This window comes from Lithobates pipiens, unplaced genomic scaffold (genome assembly GCF_037356315.1).
Source record: "Lithobates pipiens isolate NorthernLeopardFrog02 unplaced genomic scaffold, aLitPip1_a1.2 Scaffold_19, whole genome shotgun sequence".
In the NCBI taxonomy this organism is placed as follows: domain Eukaryota; kingdom Metazoa; phylum Chordata; class Amphibia; order Anura; family Ranidae; genus Lithobates; species Lithobates pipiens.
Window position 1 is genome coordinate 339,000,703 of NW_027507764.1, and position 19,876 is coordinate 339,020,578.

Consider the following 19,876-nt stretch of genomic DNA (forward strand, 5'->3'; position numbering starts at 1 on the left):
CAATAGGTGTGCCAAGCTAGCAGCATCATACTCAAAAGGACTTCAGGCTGTAATTGGTTCCAAAGGTGCTTCAACAAAGTATTGAGCAAAGGCTGTGAATACTTAGGTTCATATTTTTTTCATATTTTTCATTTTTTATTTTTAATAAATTTGCAAAGATTTAAAACTTCTTTCACATTGTCATTATGAGGTATAGTAGAATTTTTAGGAAAATAATGAATTTAATCCATTTTGGAAAAGGGCTGTAACATGACAAATTGTGGAAAAAGTGAAGCGCCGTGAATATTCTCCAGATTCACTCTATACCCTATACAAGCATTTAAATATGATCAGTTCTGTGTATGTTGTAGTGACATATCTTGTAATTTTTAAAATGAAAACCAATATATGTTTATATATTCAGTTTTGAACAGCTGAAAATCGCAGCCAACAACCTACGAAAGCAAGCAAGCAAGAAAAATGAGGGGAATGTTGCCTATGTGAAAGGAGGTCTTAGCACATTCTTTGAGGCCCAAGATGCACTGGCAGGTAAGACTGTTATGTTATCTCTTGTGGAACCAATAATCTGTTCTGGACACACTAGAATCAATGTGCAATAATTTCTTTGTTTCAGTTTTCATCAGCACAAACTGCCTCAATAGAAATCCCCCATAATTCCTTTTATCACGAGGGCTTAGGCCAGGCATGTCCAAAGTCCAGCCCGCGGTCCGATTTTGAAAGGCCCGTCTGGTTATCTAAACCAGCCTCTCTCAAGCAGTGTGCCATGAGATCAGGGCTGTCAGATGAGCCCGATCCCTGGCACTGTGAGAAACTCCGTCAGCTTCAAAAGTAAAGTGCAGGGGAGTGTGCTGTACTCTCTGCTTCCCCCTACAGTGCAGTACCCGGCTGAATCAGGAAGCTTGAAAAGTACAGTACTGTGCTAGATTAGTGTTAAAAGGGCTCTATGGATGCATGTGTGTGCGCGCATGTGTCTGTATGCATGTGTGTGCGCGTGTGTGCATGCGTATGTGCACGCATGTGTGTTCATGTGTGTGCGCAGGTGTCTGTATGTGTCTGCATGTATGTGTGCACGCATGTGTCTGTGTGTGTGTGTGTGTGTGTGTGTGTGTGTGTGTGTGTGCGCGTGCGCGCGCGCATGTGTCTGTATGTATGTATGTGTGTGTTTGTATGTATGTGTCTGTGTACGCATTTGTCTGTGTGTGCATGTTTGTGCATGTCTGTGTGTATTTTACTTTTAATCCACTGCTCCTCTGAAAAGCAATCCTTACACAGATCGCTTTTCAGAGACATTTGAAAGGTGGTAAAGAGGCATTATGTTGCCTCCTCACCACCTGTTTTAAGCCCGTAAATGCAGCATCACTATACCGCAACTGTGCAATCCACACAGTTGCGGGGTAGTTGCAGTGCAGGCACATTCACCCTGGGTATACCTCCAACTGCAGCCACAGCATGTGTACATCCCCAGTTGCTCCCTCTGCAGCTAAAGGGGGAGAAGTTGGGGGTGGAAAAACAGCTTAACCATGTGGTTTTACTGCCCATCCAACCTGACGTGAACAAGCCCTTGGTTCACATCTGTGTGGCTGCGTGCTTCGTGTAGGGCAGACCATTCATTTCAATGGGCTTCCCTACCCACACAAATGCAGGGAAAAGTCCCCAACCTTTTTTTTTTTTTAAATTGCACTGCACCAAAAGCACCCCACATTTTCCAATGTGTGGGGTACCATTAAGAATGAACTGTACCCATAAAGAGCAGATCATTGGTCTGTGTGTCGGGAACGAGCACGACAAAGGCAAGAGAGTATTAGTCCTAGACAAACATGGCCCGAATTTTAATGGTTCAAAGAATGTCAGGCAGAATGGTCGGCCCTCATGCATGTTCACTTCATCAAATCTGGCCCTCTATGAAAAAAGTTTGGACACCCCTGGCTTAGGCACATATCTAATAAGCCACAACCGTCGTTGGGCACAAGTCGTTTAAATTTACTGCCACAGCATTGCATTGTCTTAAATTGTGGTCCTACTGTGAGCAGGAATGTAGCCACCCTCTTTCTCAACCCTGAAATGGATGAGGGACTATGAACTATGGGATGTGTACTAACATGTACTGCTCGTTTCAAACACATATAAGTCTCTATTCACACTGGTGCGATGCGGGAACCATGGACATCGCATGTGATGTGTACTGCGAATCACATGCGATGTCTGGCATTGCACCACTGTGAACCGAGCCTAAGGAGGGAAAAGGAGAGGTTCAGGAGCTCACAGAGGATGTTACAAGGAAGCAGAAAAACGTAGTAAGAAACAGAAACAATTTAATGAAAAATAGATCACAGGAACATGAAGTAGTGGATGTGTATGGATTATTTTAGTGTCCCTTTAAGCATGTGCGCTCCCTTAGAGTTGCATTTTAAACAGTTGCAGCACCAAGTCTTGCCACCAGAGGGAAGAAGTTGCAAAATAAACATCTAGCTAATTGGTCTCAGTTTTTTTAACCACTTGACTTCTGTTAGGCTTTACTCCCTTCATGACCAGGGCATTTTTTGCTATTTGCCCTGTGCTACTTTAGCTTGAGATTGTGCGGTCATGCAACACTGTACCCAAATGAAATATATATTATGTTTTCACATAAATAGAGCTTTTTTTTAAGGTATTTAATCATCACTGGGTTTTTCATTTTTTACTATTTAAACAAAAAAATATGAAAAAAGTTTGAAAAAAAAAGTTTTTCTTAGTTTCTCTTCTAAAAAATGTTGCAAATAAAAAAATTTCCTTCATAAATTTAGACCAAATGAAGTCTGCTACATATCTTTGGTAAGAACAACCAAAATCACTGTATTTTATTTAGTCTGTGTGAAAGTTTACAAACTATAGTATGTGTGTATATATAGATAGAGCTATATCTATACATTTTAAAATTGACCAATCTTGATGAACTGACAGCCTATCTCATTTGTTGAGGTCCTAAAAATGCCAGAACAGTACAAATCCCCCCCCCCCCCCCCCCATTGACCCCGTTGGCAAGTTTTTTGAAGTTGTCATTTTTTTTTTTTTTTTTTTTTTTTTTTTAAATGTGACATTAAAAATCTTTATTTTGGTTTGGTCAGTACAGGCAAGGTAATATTGGAGTCACAGAGTCATATGCATAAACAAAGTACAACAGTTTGAAAACTGAGCAACGGCACACAAGTCTAACGTTCAGCCATCTAAAGGAGAAAAATCAGCCATGAAGAAATGTTTTTTTACTGAAGAGAGCAAAAAACTGTTAACACTGAAACTACCAGAGGACTCTAATAGTCCAACCTGTGGTATAGCTATGTCACTGGGCAAACTTTGGCAGCCAAACCCACACAGTACCATGAGATTGTTGAGAATGTCTAGATAAGATGAAAACATGGGCAGGAATGCCATTACACAGCTAGGTTTTTAAGAACACGTTGTACAGACATCATTTATGTGAAATATTTCCAAAGTTGTAAATTAGTTCAGCTTTTCATTACTTTACATAAAAATAATCTAAACAAATGTAATTTTTTCTCTTTACAACTTTCAATGTAATTATCTGTTAAAACATCCAAATTGGCAGAGGTATTACAGTAAGCGACAATGAAAAACAAAACTCAAAAGGCAAAAATTATGACAAAATATGCACTGGACAGTATTAGTTCTGAAATTAAAGGATGTATAAAAAGGGGGAAAAAAAATAAAGTTTATTTTGTTTATTTTTACAAAACAGAGCCCTGCATATTTGCTCCTGAGTCCAAGCCATTTTGAATGTGACGGGAGCTTACAGTTCGGCTGCCTTTCCCACTCCTTGGTTTCTCCTCCTGAGAGTCATGATTGGAGTCTGTGTCATTGGAGTGGTGGGTTAGAGAGTTCTCACTTCCAGTGGGCGAGTCTACACTCTCATACCCAGTACTAAGCTGATTCATATAGCTTCCTCCACCTCTACCAGTTCTCTCCTCCGAATGGTTTGGCAACTTGCCCTCATTTACTGGTGATGCAGGAAAGTCATCTTCTGCATTACTACTCTCTCTGTAAAGCCCTGTAGAACTGTGAGTTCTCTGGTGAGAAGAGCCTCCATTGCTCGGTCCATTTGACAAGCGACTGCATTCCTTACTGTTAGATTCTCCTTCTTCCTTGGGCTCTGCTGGAGTCCTGATAGCAGAATTTTGAGATTGCTGCTGTTGTAACTGAGCTAGCTGTTGTCGGGATTCCTTCAGCTGCTGTTGTAGGACCAAAATAGTGCTTTGCATTCCCTCCACCTCTTCATCTAATTGAATAATGAAGTCATTCAGCTCATCCTGGCTGCTTTTAAGTTCCTCGCTATACTTTTTCTGTAAAGCCAATTCTGCTTCAAGCTGAGCAATGCGACCCTGGGACAGCTGTCTCCCCAGCTCCTGATTCTCCTGGATAAGCATTCGACACTTCGCCATTAACTTTTTGCCCGTTTGGCTTAACATCTTCACAGAAGATTTAATTCAATAGAAATGTCTACAGACATTGTTCCTTTGGGTTTTTTTTTTTTCTTCAAAAAAAAACAAGTCCTCTTTTATGGATTATTTCCAAAATGGAAATATAAAATAATTTTACTATAAGAAAAAAAAAGTTGTTTGTTCCAACAGGGGAACTTCAGATTTTTACCAAAAGTGCATAGCAACTCCAAAGAGGTATGAATGAAAAAAATGATACAAAAAAAATAATTAAAGACTTAAAATGTAGGCAAATCAATATGAATAGCCATCATCAACAAACCTGAAAATTAAGTCTGTAACATGCTCTTCTACCGTATAAAATATCTAGTACTGACAGAAAAGCCAAAAAACAAGTATTTTCAGGTCTTAAACTTTGTTCCTATGAAAGTGATTATATCACCTTCACAAAAATGCACTTTTTAACTGAAAGTCCACTGAGAAAACCAAAAGTATGCTTGAAGCAAACTAATTACCAGCTGTATAGGAGAAACTGAAAAAAAACTGGCTGGTAGATCAAAAGCATGCACTACACTAGTGTGATGCATCACATTTATGCACCAAAGGCTACTACATAACAACCCCTTTTAAAACAAAAATCACCATTTGATTGGGCTCAACAGTTCATTGAACAATCATGGAGTCCAGAGTCTTAATTGGAAACACAGCCTTAAAATGTCTAGAAGTCACTAGGCTCAAGGTAAACGTAAGGAAATTTCCACCTTTAAAAACCTTTTATGGGGATTTATCATGTTCAAATCATGAAATTTATGCCAAAAAGAAAAAAAAAATACTAGGTTCTCTCCTCCATAAAATGGCTGCTGACACAACGTGCCAGACACATAAGACTTCTTTTCCCCCTGTATTTTCTTCACTCAGAACCAATTCTGCAAGTGTCTAAGTGTTCTAGAACTGGGGACACTGCTGGATGTGGCTGCTTCTTCGGAATAGTCCGACGCTCTCAGGCCTCTGAAGCAAATGAGGGGAGGAAAATAAAAAGCTGAAATACAAGGTTCATCTGATAAGTTTTACATTAAGCAATATAAGCTGGATAATGTAAGAAAGGTGCTTTTTTTTGGCTCACAAGAGTCTGAGTCTTGGTGTGCAAAACGAGTACTTGGCCATCCCACCATAGTATTCTCGCAGTGGGATTGTCAGGGAAGTCTTGACTGGGAAGTATTTGGTTTGTTTACCTATCAGGCGTAAATTTCCAGGCACTCAGTTCATTTTGGGCTTGTTCCAGTTTGTCTTTAGTCTGTTCCAGTTCGGCTTTCATTTTGAGGAAAAACAAGTTGATTGCCGGGTCAACCATAGTAGTTCTCAGCTGGGCAACGCTGGGCTGCTGCACTTGCTTGAGGTGCTGAATCTGGTTTGTGCATTCTTGCATCTCCTGTTCCTTAGTGGCCAGCCTCATCACCAATATGTTCTCCCTTCGAGCAGAATCTTGTTGTTGTTGCTTTAGCTTTTCCTCAGACTCTCGAAGTCCAGTCACATCATTAGAATTCAGATCAGTATATTTGTTCTCCAGGGCCTGGACGTAAGCCTCATATTGCTTCCACCTTAGAAGTAACTCTTCCCTTGGTAAGACTTTAAAGTCTGCTTCAGAAAGGCGAACCTTTTTGGGAAGGGGTTCTTCATTGGTCATTGTGACTGTGGAACCTAAGGGGTGAATCCTCCGCATTGTATAAAAAGGCTGTTTGATCCTGTCTTCTCTGATCCTCCCCTTCTTTTACTGTCCCCAATCCATCTGCTAGAGCGGGAGCTGCGCAACCCGAGCGGCTACGGCTCCTCACAGCGCCCGTGCAACACACCGGATGGAAGCGGCTGGGGAAATCCTCCTCAGAGTCGCTTAATGGCTCCAACACCACAGATATACGCTTCTAAGGCTCTCTTCTCTTTGGCGCTTTTCTTGTACTCCCCGTCCTCTTCCTTCGTACTCTTCTTTCTCTGTGCTTCCCCAACACAAAATGGAAGTTGTCATTTTTTGCCACCATTTTTTGTGAAATGAAGAAACTAAATAAATTGTTTTAATTTCTTTTACACACTGTCACCAGTGCAGTACACAAAAGACTGATGTGGTGATCAGGTATACTGACTGGTGACAAAAAAAATAACCTGTGCTTGGGTGGTTGAAAGGTTCTCTTTAAAATTTTATTGCACATAACAGTGATGATCACTGTTATAAGTAAAAGTTTTAACTATCATTAATGGCTTTCATTCATGACAACATCCTTACTTTTGTGATGCTGTGATTGGCTACAGTTAATCAAGTGGTACAGGGTGCCAGGTACCATGTGATAGCTGTGGGCCAATCACAGCATCACATAGTAAGCAAGCTGTCATAAATGGAAGGCATTCATGACAGTTTTGCTTACATGTAATCTTGTGATTGCTGTGATTGGTCATATCGATCACATGATACCCTGATACAGCGGTGATGGGAATGTGCACATGTGTTGAGCGACGTACCAGTACGCCGCTTAGTGTGGAGCTGCTAATACTAGCAGCATAAGGATTAAAAATAGTGCTGCTTGTCATTTAACCGCTTGCCGCCCACCCACGGTACATTTACTGTGGGTGGGCGGCAAGCGGTTAAATGACAAGCAGCACTATTTTTAATCCTTATGCTGCTAGTATTAGTAAATAGCAAAGTATATCATATTTACTGGTTTTAAATGTTTTTTTTGTACATTTCTTTAGTTATTTCCTGGTTTCTAGGCCTAGGCAATGGTATCATACATTCCAGGAGTCTTCAGGAGGGGAGGAGGGGTTATCTCAGCTAAGTACACCCTTCCGCCTGCATGCCTGAGCTAAGGTCAGATGGACTCCAGGAATTAAATGGTAAATGAATCATCTGCTGTTGTTCAAGGTAGCCAGAAATGCTAGGGGGTATTTTTCCAAGTGATTTCTTAGCAAAATAAAGCTTGGCGATATGGATGGATGGGTGAGTTTGCTTTGAATATTACAAATGAATAGTATTTTTGGGTTGTATGCCCAGATGCTGCTTTAAAACAAAATCGCACATCTATTCTGTACTAGTTTTCCATGAAATATTCTATATAAATTCCATCCACCTTTCCATGTGTTTTACATTGACATGTAGTTACAGTGTGTTGCTACTGCACCTTGAATCGCTTTGACAGGAGACTGTTATGTTAGCAGTCACAGAATGAAAGATTTGCTTCACTGGCATTTTATAAAATTTTCTCTTGTGAATCTGTTCAGATCTGCCAGTCACACTCATTTTTTATTTTACATTATTTATTTTATTATTTATTTTACATTTTCAATAAATATTAAGCTGAATTCTAGACAATCAATACACATATAAACTTACGATATACGGTGTGTGTGTGTGACATGTTTTACCTGCCAAAGAATTCTTGTTTCTGTCTGTTACTGAGATATACAAGGCCCTGGCACACAGCAATGCAACTTGGAGACCTAGTTTTCTTCTTTTTTTTTTTTTTTTACCTCAGTTAAAGGATACCTATGCAATCTGTTGTGGCTTATAGCACTTGTGCTGGTTACCTTAATTTTCAACTTTTTTTGTCAAGCTAAGATCATTTGAGCAAGTAAAGAAAATACTGTTGATCTTGTCAGAAACTTCGTGTCCTTGACGCTTTCTGTGAGCTTCATAGAAAAAATTATCTTCTTTCATGGCTATCGTCAATAACCTACCAATTGCCCTGCTTCCCATCTAATGGAGATGAAGAGATACAGACATGTAAAAATAGCTCCTGTAAAGAGCCGTTCCTCTCACTCCAGTGTGAAAGGCAGAGGGGCTTTCATTCACACCAGAGCGTTCCACTGGCAGGACCCCAAAAAAAGTCCTGCAAGCCGCATCTTTGCAGCGCTGTAGGAGCTCCTAAAGCACCACTGCCCATTGAAATCAATGGGCAGCGCCGCCGAACCTCCCCAGTGTGAAAGTAGCTATAGAGTCTCCCAAAATCCAAGGAGTACCTTCAGGCATTCCAGGTGCATAAAGTATGCATCTGACTACTGATCACATTTTTGGAGGCCCTAGAGCACTAGGACAGTGGAAACGCCCACAAATTGACCACATTTTGAACAAACACCCCAATTTTTTATTTTTAAAGAGGCATAGCGAGTTGTTTAAAGACTTCATGGTTTTGCCACATATTTATGAAAAATTAAGAAAAATACATTATTTTTTATTTTACACAAAGTTGTCACTTTATTAATATATTTCTCATACACAGCATGGGCATACTTAGAATTACAACCCAAAACACATTCTACTACTCTTCTCGAGTATGGTGATACCACATCTGATACTTTGTCACTTTTTGGACTGATTAAATACCGAACATTGTATCTTGTGTATCGCACAAATCAACCAATTGTATTAAAACTAATATGCTGTAATGGTCGCCTATATATGAGAGGTCATCGAATATAGCATAGTGTAGCATCTATATAGCAGTCCTATTTTAGGTCAAGCAAGCCTAGCCTACTGGTGCATGGCTGCCCCCAGAAATGTCATGCTCACTGGCCTGGAAGTACAGGAGTTTAAAGACCGGGAGAACAAAAATGTTCCTGTGGCTCAAGGAATGCAGTTAATCAGCTGCTGGCTTGAATTGGTCTTGTGACATTGAGGACTAGTGTGGCAGCAGTAAGGAACACTGCTGCTGACTTACACTGGTCTGATGGCACTGGAACTGGTGTGGCGACAATCTGTGACACAATTGCTGGCTTACACTGGTGTGTTGTTACTGCCATTGGTGTGGTGATGAGGAACCCTGTTTATGGCATACACTGGTCTGATGACACTGATACTGGTGTGGCATTGATCAGGGACATTCTAGTTGGTGTGGCAGTGATCAAGGACACTTTAACTTGCATTGCAGTGATTAGAGACAATATGACTGGTGTGGCAATGATCAGGAAAACTATTTGGTACAGTGGTCATTAACCACTTCAGGACCGCCGTATTGCCAATGTACGTCAGCACAATGGCACAGGCAGGCATAATCACGTACATCTACGTGATTGCCTTCCAGCGGGTGGGGGGTCCCATCGGACCCCCTCCCGCTGGTTACGGCGGTCCGATTCGGTCCAGGAGCGCTCCGTGATGAGGGGATGGCCGTTCGTTTTCGGCCACCCCCTCTGGATCGCTCCTGGCCAATGAGAAGCTTCCTCCCCTGTGTATTGTTTACACAGGAAGGAGGAAGTGATGTCATTCTCCTCGGGGCGGTCTTTTTGACCGGACTACGAGGAGAAGAGTAAAAGTAAGTCTGCACGAACACTACACTGACATGTAGGTACACACAGGCACACAAACCCCCCCCGATCCCCCCCCCGATCGCCCCCCGATCCCCCCCCGCCCCCCCTCCCCCCCCAGTCACAGTGTCACTGATTGCATTGATCATTTCTTTACTGATCAATGCATTCAGTGTCAGTTGTGACAGTAAAAACTGTCAGGACAGTTAGTGTTAGGTCCAGGGTAGCCCCCTATCACCCCCCAATAAAGATTTAACCCCCTGATTGCCCCTAGAGTTAACCCTTTCACCCCCTTTTGCCAGTGTCACTAAGCGATCATTTTTCTGATCGCTGCATGTGTCGCTAGTGTCGCTAGGTAGCTAGTTATTTTTTTAGGTTCACCGCCAGGTTTTTATATCGCTAGGTACCCCGATATACTACCCAATAATGTTTTTAACCCCCTGATTGCCGCTAGTTAACCCTTTCACCCCCTTTTGCCAGTGTCACAAAGCGATCGTTTTTCTGATCGCTGCATTAGTGTCGCTACAGTCGCTAGGTAGCTAGTTATTTTTTTAGGTTCACCGCCAGGTTTTTATAGCGCTAGGTACCCCGATATACTACCCAATAATGTTTTTAACCCCCTGATTGCCGCTAGTTAACCCTTTCACCCCCTTTTGCCAGTGTCACTAAGCGATCATTTTTCTGATCGCTGCATGTGTCGCTAGGTAGCTAGTTATTTTTTTAGGTTCACCGCCAGGTTTTTATATCGCTAGGTACCCCGATATACTACCCAATAATGTTTTTAACCCCCTGATTGCCGCTAGTTAACCCTTTCACCCCCTTTTGCCAGTGTCACTAAGCGATCGTTTTTCTGATCGCTGCATTAGTGTCGCTACAGTCGCTAGGTAGCTAGTTATTTTTTTAGGTTCACCGCCAGGTTTTTATAGCGCTAGGTACCCCGATATACTACCCAATAATGGTTTTAACCCCCTGATTTCCGCTAGTTAACCCTTTCACCCCCTTTTGCCAGTGTCACTAAGCGATAATTTTTCTGAACGCTGCATCAGTGTCGCTAGTGTCGCTAGGTAGCTAGTTAACTAGGCTCCCAAAAAGTCCCCCACATGTGGTATCCCCGTACTCGGGAGAAGCAGCAGAATTTATTTTGGGGTGTAATTTGACTTCTGCCCATAGCATGTGTGAGCAATATATCATTTAGTGACAACTTTGTGCAAAAAAAAAAAAGTTTGTAATATTCCCGCAACTTTTGGTAAAATATAAAATATTCCATGGACTCAACATGCCTCTCAGTAAATAGCTTGGGGTGTCTACTTTCCAAAATGGGGTAATTTGGGGGGGTTTTGTGCTATTTTGGCATTTTATGGCCTTCGAAACTGTGATAGGTAGTGAGGAGTTAAATCAAAAATTTGCACCCTTAGAAATCCTGAAGGTGGTGATTGGTTTTCGGGGTGCCGTGCGCGACTAGACTCCCAAAAAGTCCCACACATGTGGTATCCCCGTACTCGGGAGAAGCAGCAGAATGTATTTTGGGGTGTCATTTCACATATAACCATGGCATGTGTGAGCAATATATCATTTAGTGACAACTTTTTGTAAAAAAAATTTTTTTTTTTTTTTTTTGTCATTATTCAATCCCTTAGGACAAAAAAAATAAATATTCAATGGGCTCAACATACCCATCAGCAATTTCCTTGGGGTGTCTACTTTCCAAAATGGGGTCATTTGGGGGGGATTTGTACTGCCCTGCCATTTTAGCACCTCAAGAAATGAGATCGGCAGTCATAAATTAAAAGCTGTGTAAATTCCAGAAAATGTACTCTAGTTTGTAGACGCTATAACTTTTGCGCAAACCAAAAAATATACGCTTATTGACATTTTTCTTACTAAAGACATGTGGCTGAATAAATTTTGCCCTCAATGTATGACTAAAATTTAGTTTATTCGATTTTTCTTATAACAAAAAGAAGAAAATATCTTTTTTTTTCAAAATTTTCGCTCTTTTTCCATTTATATCGCAAAAAAAAAAAATCGCAGAGGCAATCAAATACCATCAAAAGAAAGCTCTATTTGTGGGAAGAAAAGGACGCAAATTTCGTTTGGGTGCAATATTGCATGACCGCGCAATTACCAGTTAAAGCAGCGCAGTGCGAAATTGCAAAAAGACCTCTGGTCCTTAAGGTGTTTATTGGTCCGGAGCTGAAGTGGTTAAGGATGATGACTGGCAGCACTGGTCTGGTGACCTTGTACTTCTGTGGTGATCAGAGATGATAGCTGGGGGCACTAACAAATAGTGATATTAGAGCAGTCAACCAGTGTACGTGATCGCATCCACAGCAGTACAATGCCACCAGGCATTTAACATACTGTCACCAGAGCAGTGCAGTGTCACCATAGTGACGTTGTACTACTCTAGGGATGTGATCAGGATTTTTTTTTTCATAGCTATAGTTGCTCATTACAGTGATTATCACTTTATATGCAATCATTTACACCAGGGGTAGGCAACCTTTGATATATGGACATCTACCCAGACAACATTGAAGAGACCAAAGATCACCAGGATGCAGCATCCCCCTTTTTTTAAAATAAATTAACTAGCAAGCCCAAATAAAAAGTGAAGACAGCATGAAGAAAACCTACGAAAACATATTAAAATGAATATCACTGTAAAAGTATAAGCTTAGCCTACCTTAAAAGTTAGCTTCAGTGAGAAACTCGACTTTTACTCTCAATCACAATTTTTTTCATGTCTGGGGAGTAATTGGTCACCCCCACAAGTCAAATGCTGGAGTTCATCATGAAAGCAGAACATCTAGTACTGCAGGTTGATTTTGTTGACTAGTTTTAAGTCTGCTCTGATTTCTGGCCAGTGCAAGTAGTATGTTGGGCAGTATCCAGGGCTCAGTAGTAGGTAGGGCAGCGTACAGAGGTCAGTAGGAGGTAGGACAGCATACAGAGGTCAGTAGGCGGTAGGACAGCATACAGAGGTCAGTATCCTATAGAGCAGTATACTGAGGGTTTATTTTCATGTAGGGTCTTGGGGGTCAGAAGGGCACGGTACTGGGGCGGGTCAGGAGAGTATGGTACAGGGGAATTAGGCAGGCATGGTGCCGGGGTCGGGATGGTATGGGGGGGGGGGGTCAGAAGGAAATAGTACTGTGTATGTCAGGCGGGCATGGTACTTGAACATCAGGAGGACTGTTGTGTCCGAAGGGCATGGTGCTGGGGTATCGGGGGGGGGCTTGGGGTGTCAGGAAGACATGGAGGTTATTTTTAATGAAGAGTGGCACTGATCCCTGCTGGCAATCCTTTCTCACCTTGCCAAATGGTAATACCCTTAAGTCCCTTGGATCAGGGAGGAGGGCTAGTGGTGATGAGTATGCAATACCCAGAGGAAGAGCTTGGGAATGTTATCAGAAGAGCCCAAACCCGCCTGAACTATTTTTGAGTCTTTACCTGCCCCACAGCTGCATGTATGCAAGGGGTGGAGACTGCTTCTGCAGCCTAGGATTGGGTTAGCATGCGCTTTCTCTGCTTTGGCGCTCTGGGGAAAAAAACAGGTCAGCAACAGTGGGACGTCTTCATGCTCTACCCATCACCTGTCGGCTGACTCCCGATTTACACTGTGTAACAACATCCATTTATAATGGCATTGTTTACTATTGTGATTCTGTAATTGGCCACAGCTATCACTTGGTATAGGACTGCTGTGATTGACCCTGTACCAGGTGATCACTGTGACCAATCACCAGGTAGCATTTTTTACTGACAAAACATGGTAAATTTACTGGCGGAGCAAATGTTTTTGAAAACTAACACAGTGAATATTTGAACTGTATAAACATGGTATGGAAACACTGACAATACCTATAACAAAGTAATTTGCTTGATTTACACTTAAAAAGTCAGGAATGATCAGCCTCTGATATTTAATAGCAGTTGTAAAAAAAAACAATCACAGATTTTTACAAACTGCCAATAAAATTACTGGCGATTAGCAATCACAGAGATCACAGTAGTAAGCAATGGGATCATGGAAGACAACCACTGTTTACCACTAAACATGTGATTGCTGTGATTGGTCACTACTACAGAGACTGATTTAAGTCAAATTTTGTACAGCTCCCTACAACCTGACATCTCGATTCCTGCAACGTAGATTACACTTGGTCCTCTATATTCATCTAATTGTATTTCACATGTATGTTACAGCTCCAGTGTGGACCCATATCTGCCTGTGCATTGCTGGTCCTCGTCTGCATTCCTCTACCCATGTACATATATTATATCCCAAGCCCCTCCTACTGTGTCCATCCTGTACTATATAGCAAAGAATATATCCGAATATTTGTGGTAGAAGCAGCAATGTTTATTTTAGGGGTTCTGCAATATTTTGCTAAACCTTCTTAAAAGGTACGCTCACTGTGTATTATTTTTACAAATTTATCCAATTTAATTTGTGAGGTTTCATCCACCACCCATAGACCCATCTTTCTTTTGAAGTGACTAGGTACTGCAAACCTTTCCCATTGAAGACGCCACTACTTGTGCATGCATTTCACATCTTGTATTTGGGGGTAACTCTTAATACTATGTAGCCATGCACAATGCAAGGAGGGGTCTGTGGGCAGGGAATTAAAGATCAAAACCTTTACAAAGTGAAGTGAACTTCATAACACTGTGTACATATACAGTGCATTTCCAATGATAATCTTATATATATTCTTACATACATTTTTACAAGATACATACAGAGTGTGTATACAGGGGATGTGGAATTCTAGCAGAAAGGTCAAGAAAGCGGGATGTATTTTAATTTTACTCTTGGATTATTCCTTTCCTATAAAACACAAGGTAAACAAAGTCACTGTCAGCCTGACAACCCAGCTTAGTGGTAGTGAGACGAGGTACATCTGATAAGGCCAAGTTATTTGCCAGGAAATTAAACCAGCACTCTAGATAGCTGACCAACCTGACCTTTTTACTTTCTATGTAAACATGTCTAAATTCCAGGAGAAAATTGACTACTTTATTACAAACCAACTGTTGTTCCTCGGGATGATTGCAACCAGGGGTTTATTTTAAGTGTTTTAGTCACAATATTTTCAGACAGCGCAGCTTAATATAATTCTCTTCTGTTTTTTGCAATAAAATACAATACGTTTTACTTAGTTGAAATATTTTAGTTTTTTTTACGTAAGAACATTTAAAAGTATAATACCTGATTTGTATAGTACCTACAGGTACAAAGTGTATCTTTACAGGGTGTATAATAACATAAGGAGCTGGAGGGTAAAACAATAGGCACAGGAGGTTATTTACTAAAGGAAAATCCACTTTGCACTGCAAGTGCACTTGGAAGTAAAGTCTCTGTAGATCCGAGGCGGACATGCAAGGAAAATAAAAAACAGCATTTTAGCTTGTACATGATTGGAGGATAAAATCATCAGAGCTTCCCCTCATTTCATATCTACCCCTTAGATCCACTTGCAGCGCAAAGTGGATTTGTCTTTCGTAAATAACCCCCCATAATGTGTCTAGAAAGAATGGCCACAACTTTGCCACCCATACCAATCAGTAGAAGTGCATATAGAGTCAGAACAGATGCCTGAAGATTACATACGTCATACAAATCAAGAGAAGTGTCAATACATACAGTATAGGAAGATATACTAAAGGTTGTAAAGCACTGCACAAACTGTTGGTGCTATACAAATCCCATATAATACCAAGCTTACACATAAAATTACAACCAGCATATAAAACCATTTCCCACCTACAGGGGTCCTTACAGTAATCAGCTTTTACTTATTTATGTAAAACCTTCGTGGGTGCGTGTTATACGCCGATCCCCACTGTCTGTGAGGCTAAAATACTGAGCGGCACCAAAAAAGACCGAGCGGCGCCGAAAAAGACCGAGCCGTCTGCTCGGCTCCTCGTAGTCCCGCCTCCCTGCTGTTTCTGGAGCGAGCGCTGCCGAAAAAGACCGAGCCGACTACTGTGTACTCGGCTTGGCTCGGCTTGCAGTCCCGCCCATACTGGGCGGGACTGCGAGCCGAGCCAAGCCGAATACACAGTAGAGTCGGCTCGGTCTTTTTCGGCAGCGCTCGCTCCAGAAACAGCAGGGAGGCGGGACTACGAGCGGAGCCGAGCAGACGGCTCGGTCTTTTTCGGCGCCGCTCTGTCTTTTTCGGCGCCGCTCGCTCGGTCTGTCTCGGCTGCGGGATATTTAAACATGGGCAAGGCTGCAAACTGCGCTGGGCGAGCTGGAAATGACACTGGCAAGCTGCAAATGACACTCTGCAAGGCTGCAAACAGCGGTGGGCAAGCTGCAAATGACACTGATCATTCTGCAATTATGGACAAGGCTGCAGATGCACACTGATAAGGCTGCATTGACGGGCATTTAAATGTACGTTTTTTTTTCCCTTAAACTTCCCTCCTAAAACTTTTTTCCTTAAAATGCCCTCCTAAACTTGGGGTGCGTGTTATACGCCGGTGCGTGTTATACCCCGATAAATACGGTATACACATTGTAACGATTTTCCCTTTAGATCAAAGTGATACACTTTGGTGTGTAAATAACCACTTAAACCTTTTTCTGGCATTTGTTGGTTTCAAGTTTATATATTAATATAATATAATTTTTTTTTTTTTTTTTTTTGTAGAGACCCTAGACAATAAGAATAGAGTGGTTGTTGCAATATTTTATGTCACGCTGTATTTGCAATTTCTAATGATTGGTAAGCTGCAACAATTTTACTGTTGGTTTTGGGTTTAGTACCGCTTTAGGCCCCTTTCACACTGACGTTCCGTTCAGGCCCGCCTGCCAGTTTTTCAGGCGGACCTGAACGGGTGCTCCATAGAGCTCTATGGAGCGTCGGATGTCAGCGGTGACATGTCCGCTGACATCCGACCCGCTCCGATCCGAAAAAGTGTAACGGAGGAAAAAGCTATTTTTCCATCCGTCATCGGATCGGGTGACGACGGGCACTGCGGTCCGTCGTCATCCGATCTCCCATAGGGGAGAGCGGCGCTGTGACAGGTCTGTCCCTGCGCAGTGTGCAGAGACGGACCTGTCATCTCCCTGCTCAGCGGGCATCGACGGAGTGATCACCGCTGAGCAAACGGATATCCACGGGGCGGATCAGAACTGATCCGCCCCGTGTGAAAGGACCCTAAGGCATAGAGAGCAGTGGAGATACCCACACATACATGATTTAAACAAATTGTTGTCATAATCTAATAAATATTGTTTTGTTTATTACAGCTAGTTATATAAGTTATATAGCGCTATAAATTTACACAGCTCTTTGTATATATTGTATATCCACATCAGTCCCTGCCCTCAAGGAGCTTACAATCTAAGTTCCCTAACTCGCATTCATACATTCACATACTAGGGTCAATTTAGACGGGGATCCAATTAACCTACATGGTATGTCTTTGGAGTGAGGAAGGAAACCCACACAGGCAGGGGAAGAACATGCAAACTTTGTGCACAGATGCAGTGGTTGGGATTCAAACAGATGCCCCTAGAGCTTCTAGGCAGAAGTGATAACAACTTAGCCATTTCTCTGTTTAAAAATAAGATATTCAGTATTACATCATTCACATTATAGTTGCCAGTGTAATGGAAGTGACAACTTTGAAGTAGTGAACTGTGATAATCCACATTATTTTTATATAGCCAACATTATATATGAAATATAATTTATACTTTGTGTCTATGGGAATGTTTCACCATTCTTCCAGAAGCGCACTTGTGAGGTCAGTGTCAGGGCTGGGCTCAGCCCTTCCTCCTCTGAGCTGTCCGCTCAGCTGTCGGCTAATTGCCAGCTCCTATCTCTCCACAGTGACTGACCTGTTGATGATATCCTGCTCGTCAGTCCTCCTATTTAAGCCATCCAGTCCAGATGATCTCTGCCTTCACCTTGGTCACATCATTATAATGCTATTAATTAATTAAAATGAAAAATAATTTTATTTTATTGGTATATGTGTTTTACATATTTTGTGAGATAAAACAGTTGGTATCACAAAGTCACTCCCCCTTTTCACCATTTTCTCCCTTATGGACTTTTTGAAGGTTGCAAGCTCTTTGCTTTACCCCTCATGAGATGTTTCTTGGTAATGAGACATCTTTTTATATAGGCCATCCGTTGAGCCTGAACCAGCTGATATTAATTTGCACTGACAAGGGGCAGGATTTATTTCTAATTACTGATTTCAGCTGGTGTCTTGGCTTTCATACCTTTTTTGCACCTCCCTTTCTTCGTGTGTTGAATACTTTTTCCCTTTGTCATTCCATTTTATTATACATAACTTAATTTCCAAACTTATTTGTTTTGGTTTCTTTGTATGTATGGATTGCATGGGTTGTTACTGATGTGGTTCAATGTGTGTGTGTGCTTATATATATATATATATATATATATATATATATATATATATATATATATATATATATATATATATATATATATAAAATAGGGCTGTTACTGATTAAAATTTGTGTTCGATTGATCGATTTTTTGATTAATCGACTAATTTTGATTAATTATAACGCACATACAGATAAACTACTTTTATCTGATCTCCTTGCATTGCAACTCTGCATTAGTCAGTGGTAAATGCGGTGTACACTATATACAATCACCTGACACTAGTTAGTTTCCACAATCCATGACTTAACTTCACAGTTCACGCAAATAAGTTTTAAATTCAAAATGTAGCACTGAGGCCGCGTACACACGCGGGGACTGTTCGCTCAACTTTGTCCGCTGAACAGTGTTTCGGCGGACAGTCCGCTCGTGTGTGGGCTTTCAGCGGACAGTTTCAGCGGACAGTCTAACGAACAAAGTTTTTCGGAAATTCCGAAAAACTGTCCGCTGAAACTTGGTTTGAGCGGACAGTCCGCCCGTGTGTAGGCTTGTTCGTCAAACTAAGTCTCGCGCATGCTCAGAAAGAATTTACACGCCGAAGGTTGCATTGCAGTGTATAGGACGTCGTTTTCTAGTCCCGTCGTACGTGCCGTTCACGTCATCACGCACGGTTTCAGCGGACTGTTCGTTCGTCGTGTGTGGGCAAGTCCGTCCATGCTAATTTTGAGCGGACTGTCCGCTGAAACTGTTTGACGGACAAAGTTGAGCGAACAGTCCCCGCGTGTGTACGCGGCCTTACGAATTTTCTTTTTTCCACAGTAGCGTGACAATCCCTCCACCTCTGGTCTAACTAATCACTCTTACCTTATGGCATGGACCCCTGTGCAAACAGGTGGTCATGCAAGCGGATATCAAAAGGGTTAACGCGAACCATAAACTTCTCTCACGTCTCCTTAGATGTCAGCAAGGATGCCAGGTCATGGGAAGAAAGAAAAGATCTAAGTGCTCACCGCTTAAGTATAAGATTTAATTTTGTGTTCAAACACAAACTACTTACCTAAAGATGATAAAAACAGAGCATGTAAAGCCGACAATCATGTTAGTTCCGTAGGGCAGCAGCGAGTGACGCCATGCGTAGCTCCTCCCCCGTACGCGTTACAATCAATCAGAACTTTGACGTCACCTGACTCCTCCCCCCTTCCCTTCGTTAGCAGATGGAGGCACTTGGGGAAGGGGGGAGGAGTCCAGTTATGTCGATGTCCGTGACATCACCGGATCTCTGATGGAACGCCCTGAAGACCCGGAAGCCGGCGGAGAGGTGAGTACCAATCAAAATAATTTTGATCGATCGAAAAAATAAATCGATTAATCAAGGAATTAATCTTTAATTTCCACAGCCCTAATATATATATATATATATATATATATATATATATATATATATATAATCTATTTAATTTCAGTACAGTCAGTTAATTTGGCTTTGTCACAATTTCAGCCAGGCATTATGTTGCAACAAAACTAAGAGCCATATAATCATCCTTTTAACATAAATGCACTAATGTTATATAAATACACCCTAATTTTAACAGGCCATTTTGATATGTTAATTGTCATGTTCTCTGCGTGAAACATTCAATGTTGTAATAAAAGGAATGTGGGGGAAAGCAAGGCAACTTTGATGTGGGACTTGTTATTTGTGGTTGTCGCTCTAGTAGTCCAATCATAAGCTTTACCATCGCTAGCTTTCAGTTTCACATGTATACAGTCATTTGCAGTATC

The 19,876-nt window shown here is 41.6% G+C and overlaps 2 protein-coding genes across 2 annotated transcripts in view; one reads left to right on the forward strand and one right to left on the reverse strand.

Annotated features, from left to right (window-relative positions):
- EXOC2 (exocyst complex component 2) overlaps positions 1-19,876 on the forward strand; it is a 316,653-nt gene that overhangs the window by 94,153 nt on the left and 202,624 nt on the right. Inside the window, exon 5 of the mRNA XM_077492106.1 lies at positions 404-528. Within this exon, the coding sequence (XP_077348232.1) occupies positions 404-528 (125 nt within the window). The remainder of the gene's footprint in view (positions 1-403; positions 529-19,876) is intronic.
- Positions 3,072-6,437, reverse strand: LOC143996825 (pre-mRNA-splicing regulator WTAP). Its single transcript, XM_077492105.1, has 2 exons — positions 5,663-6,437; positions 3,072-4,452 (listed from the first exon to the last, which is right to left on the reverse strand). The coding sequence occupies exons 1-2, from the start codon at positions 6,148-6,150 to the stop codon at positions 3,723-3,725; spliced, it is 1,218 nt and encodes a 405-aa protein (XP_077348231.1). The 5' UTR covers positions 6,151-6,437; the 3' UTR covers positions 3,072-3,722.

What these genes read in the sequence shown, in the direction of transcription:
- LOC143996825 (XM_077492105.1), bottom strand. Translation starts at nt 6,150, where the DNA reads ATGCGGAGGATTCACCCCTTAGGTTCCACAGTCACAATGACCAATGAA. An exon ending in TGGAAATTTACGCCTGATAG is followed by an intron (nt 4,453 to 5,662) that starts GTAAACAAACCA and finishes GAAGATGTTAAG; the next exon opens with CCAAACGGGCAAAAAGTTAA.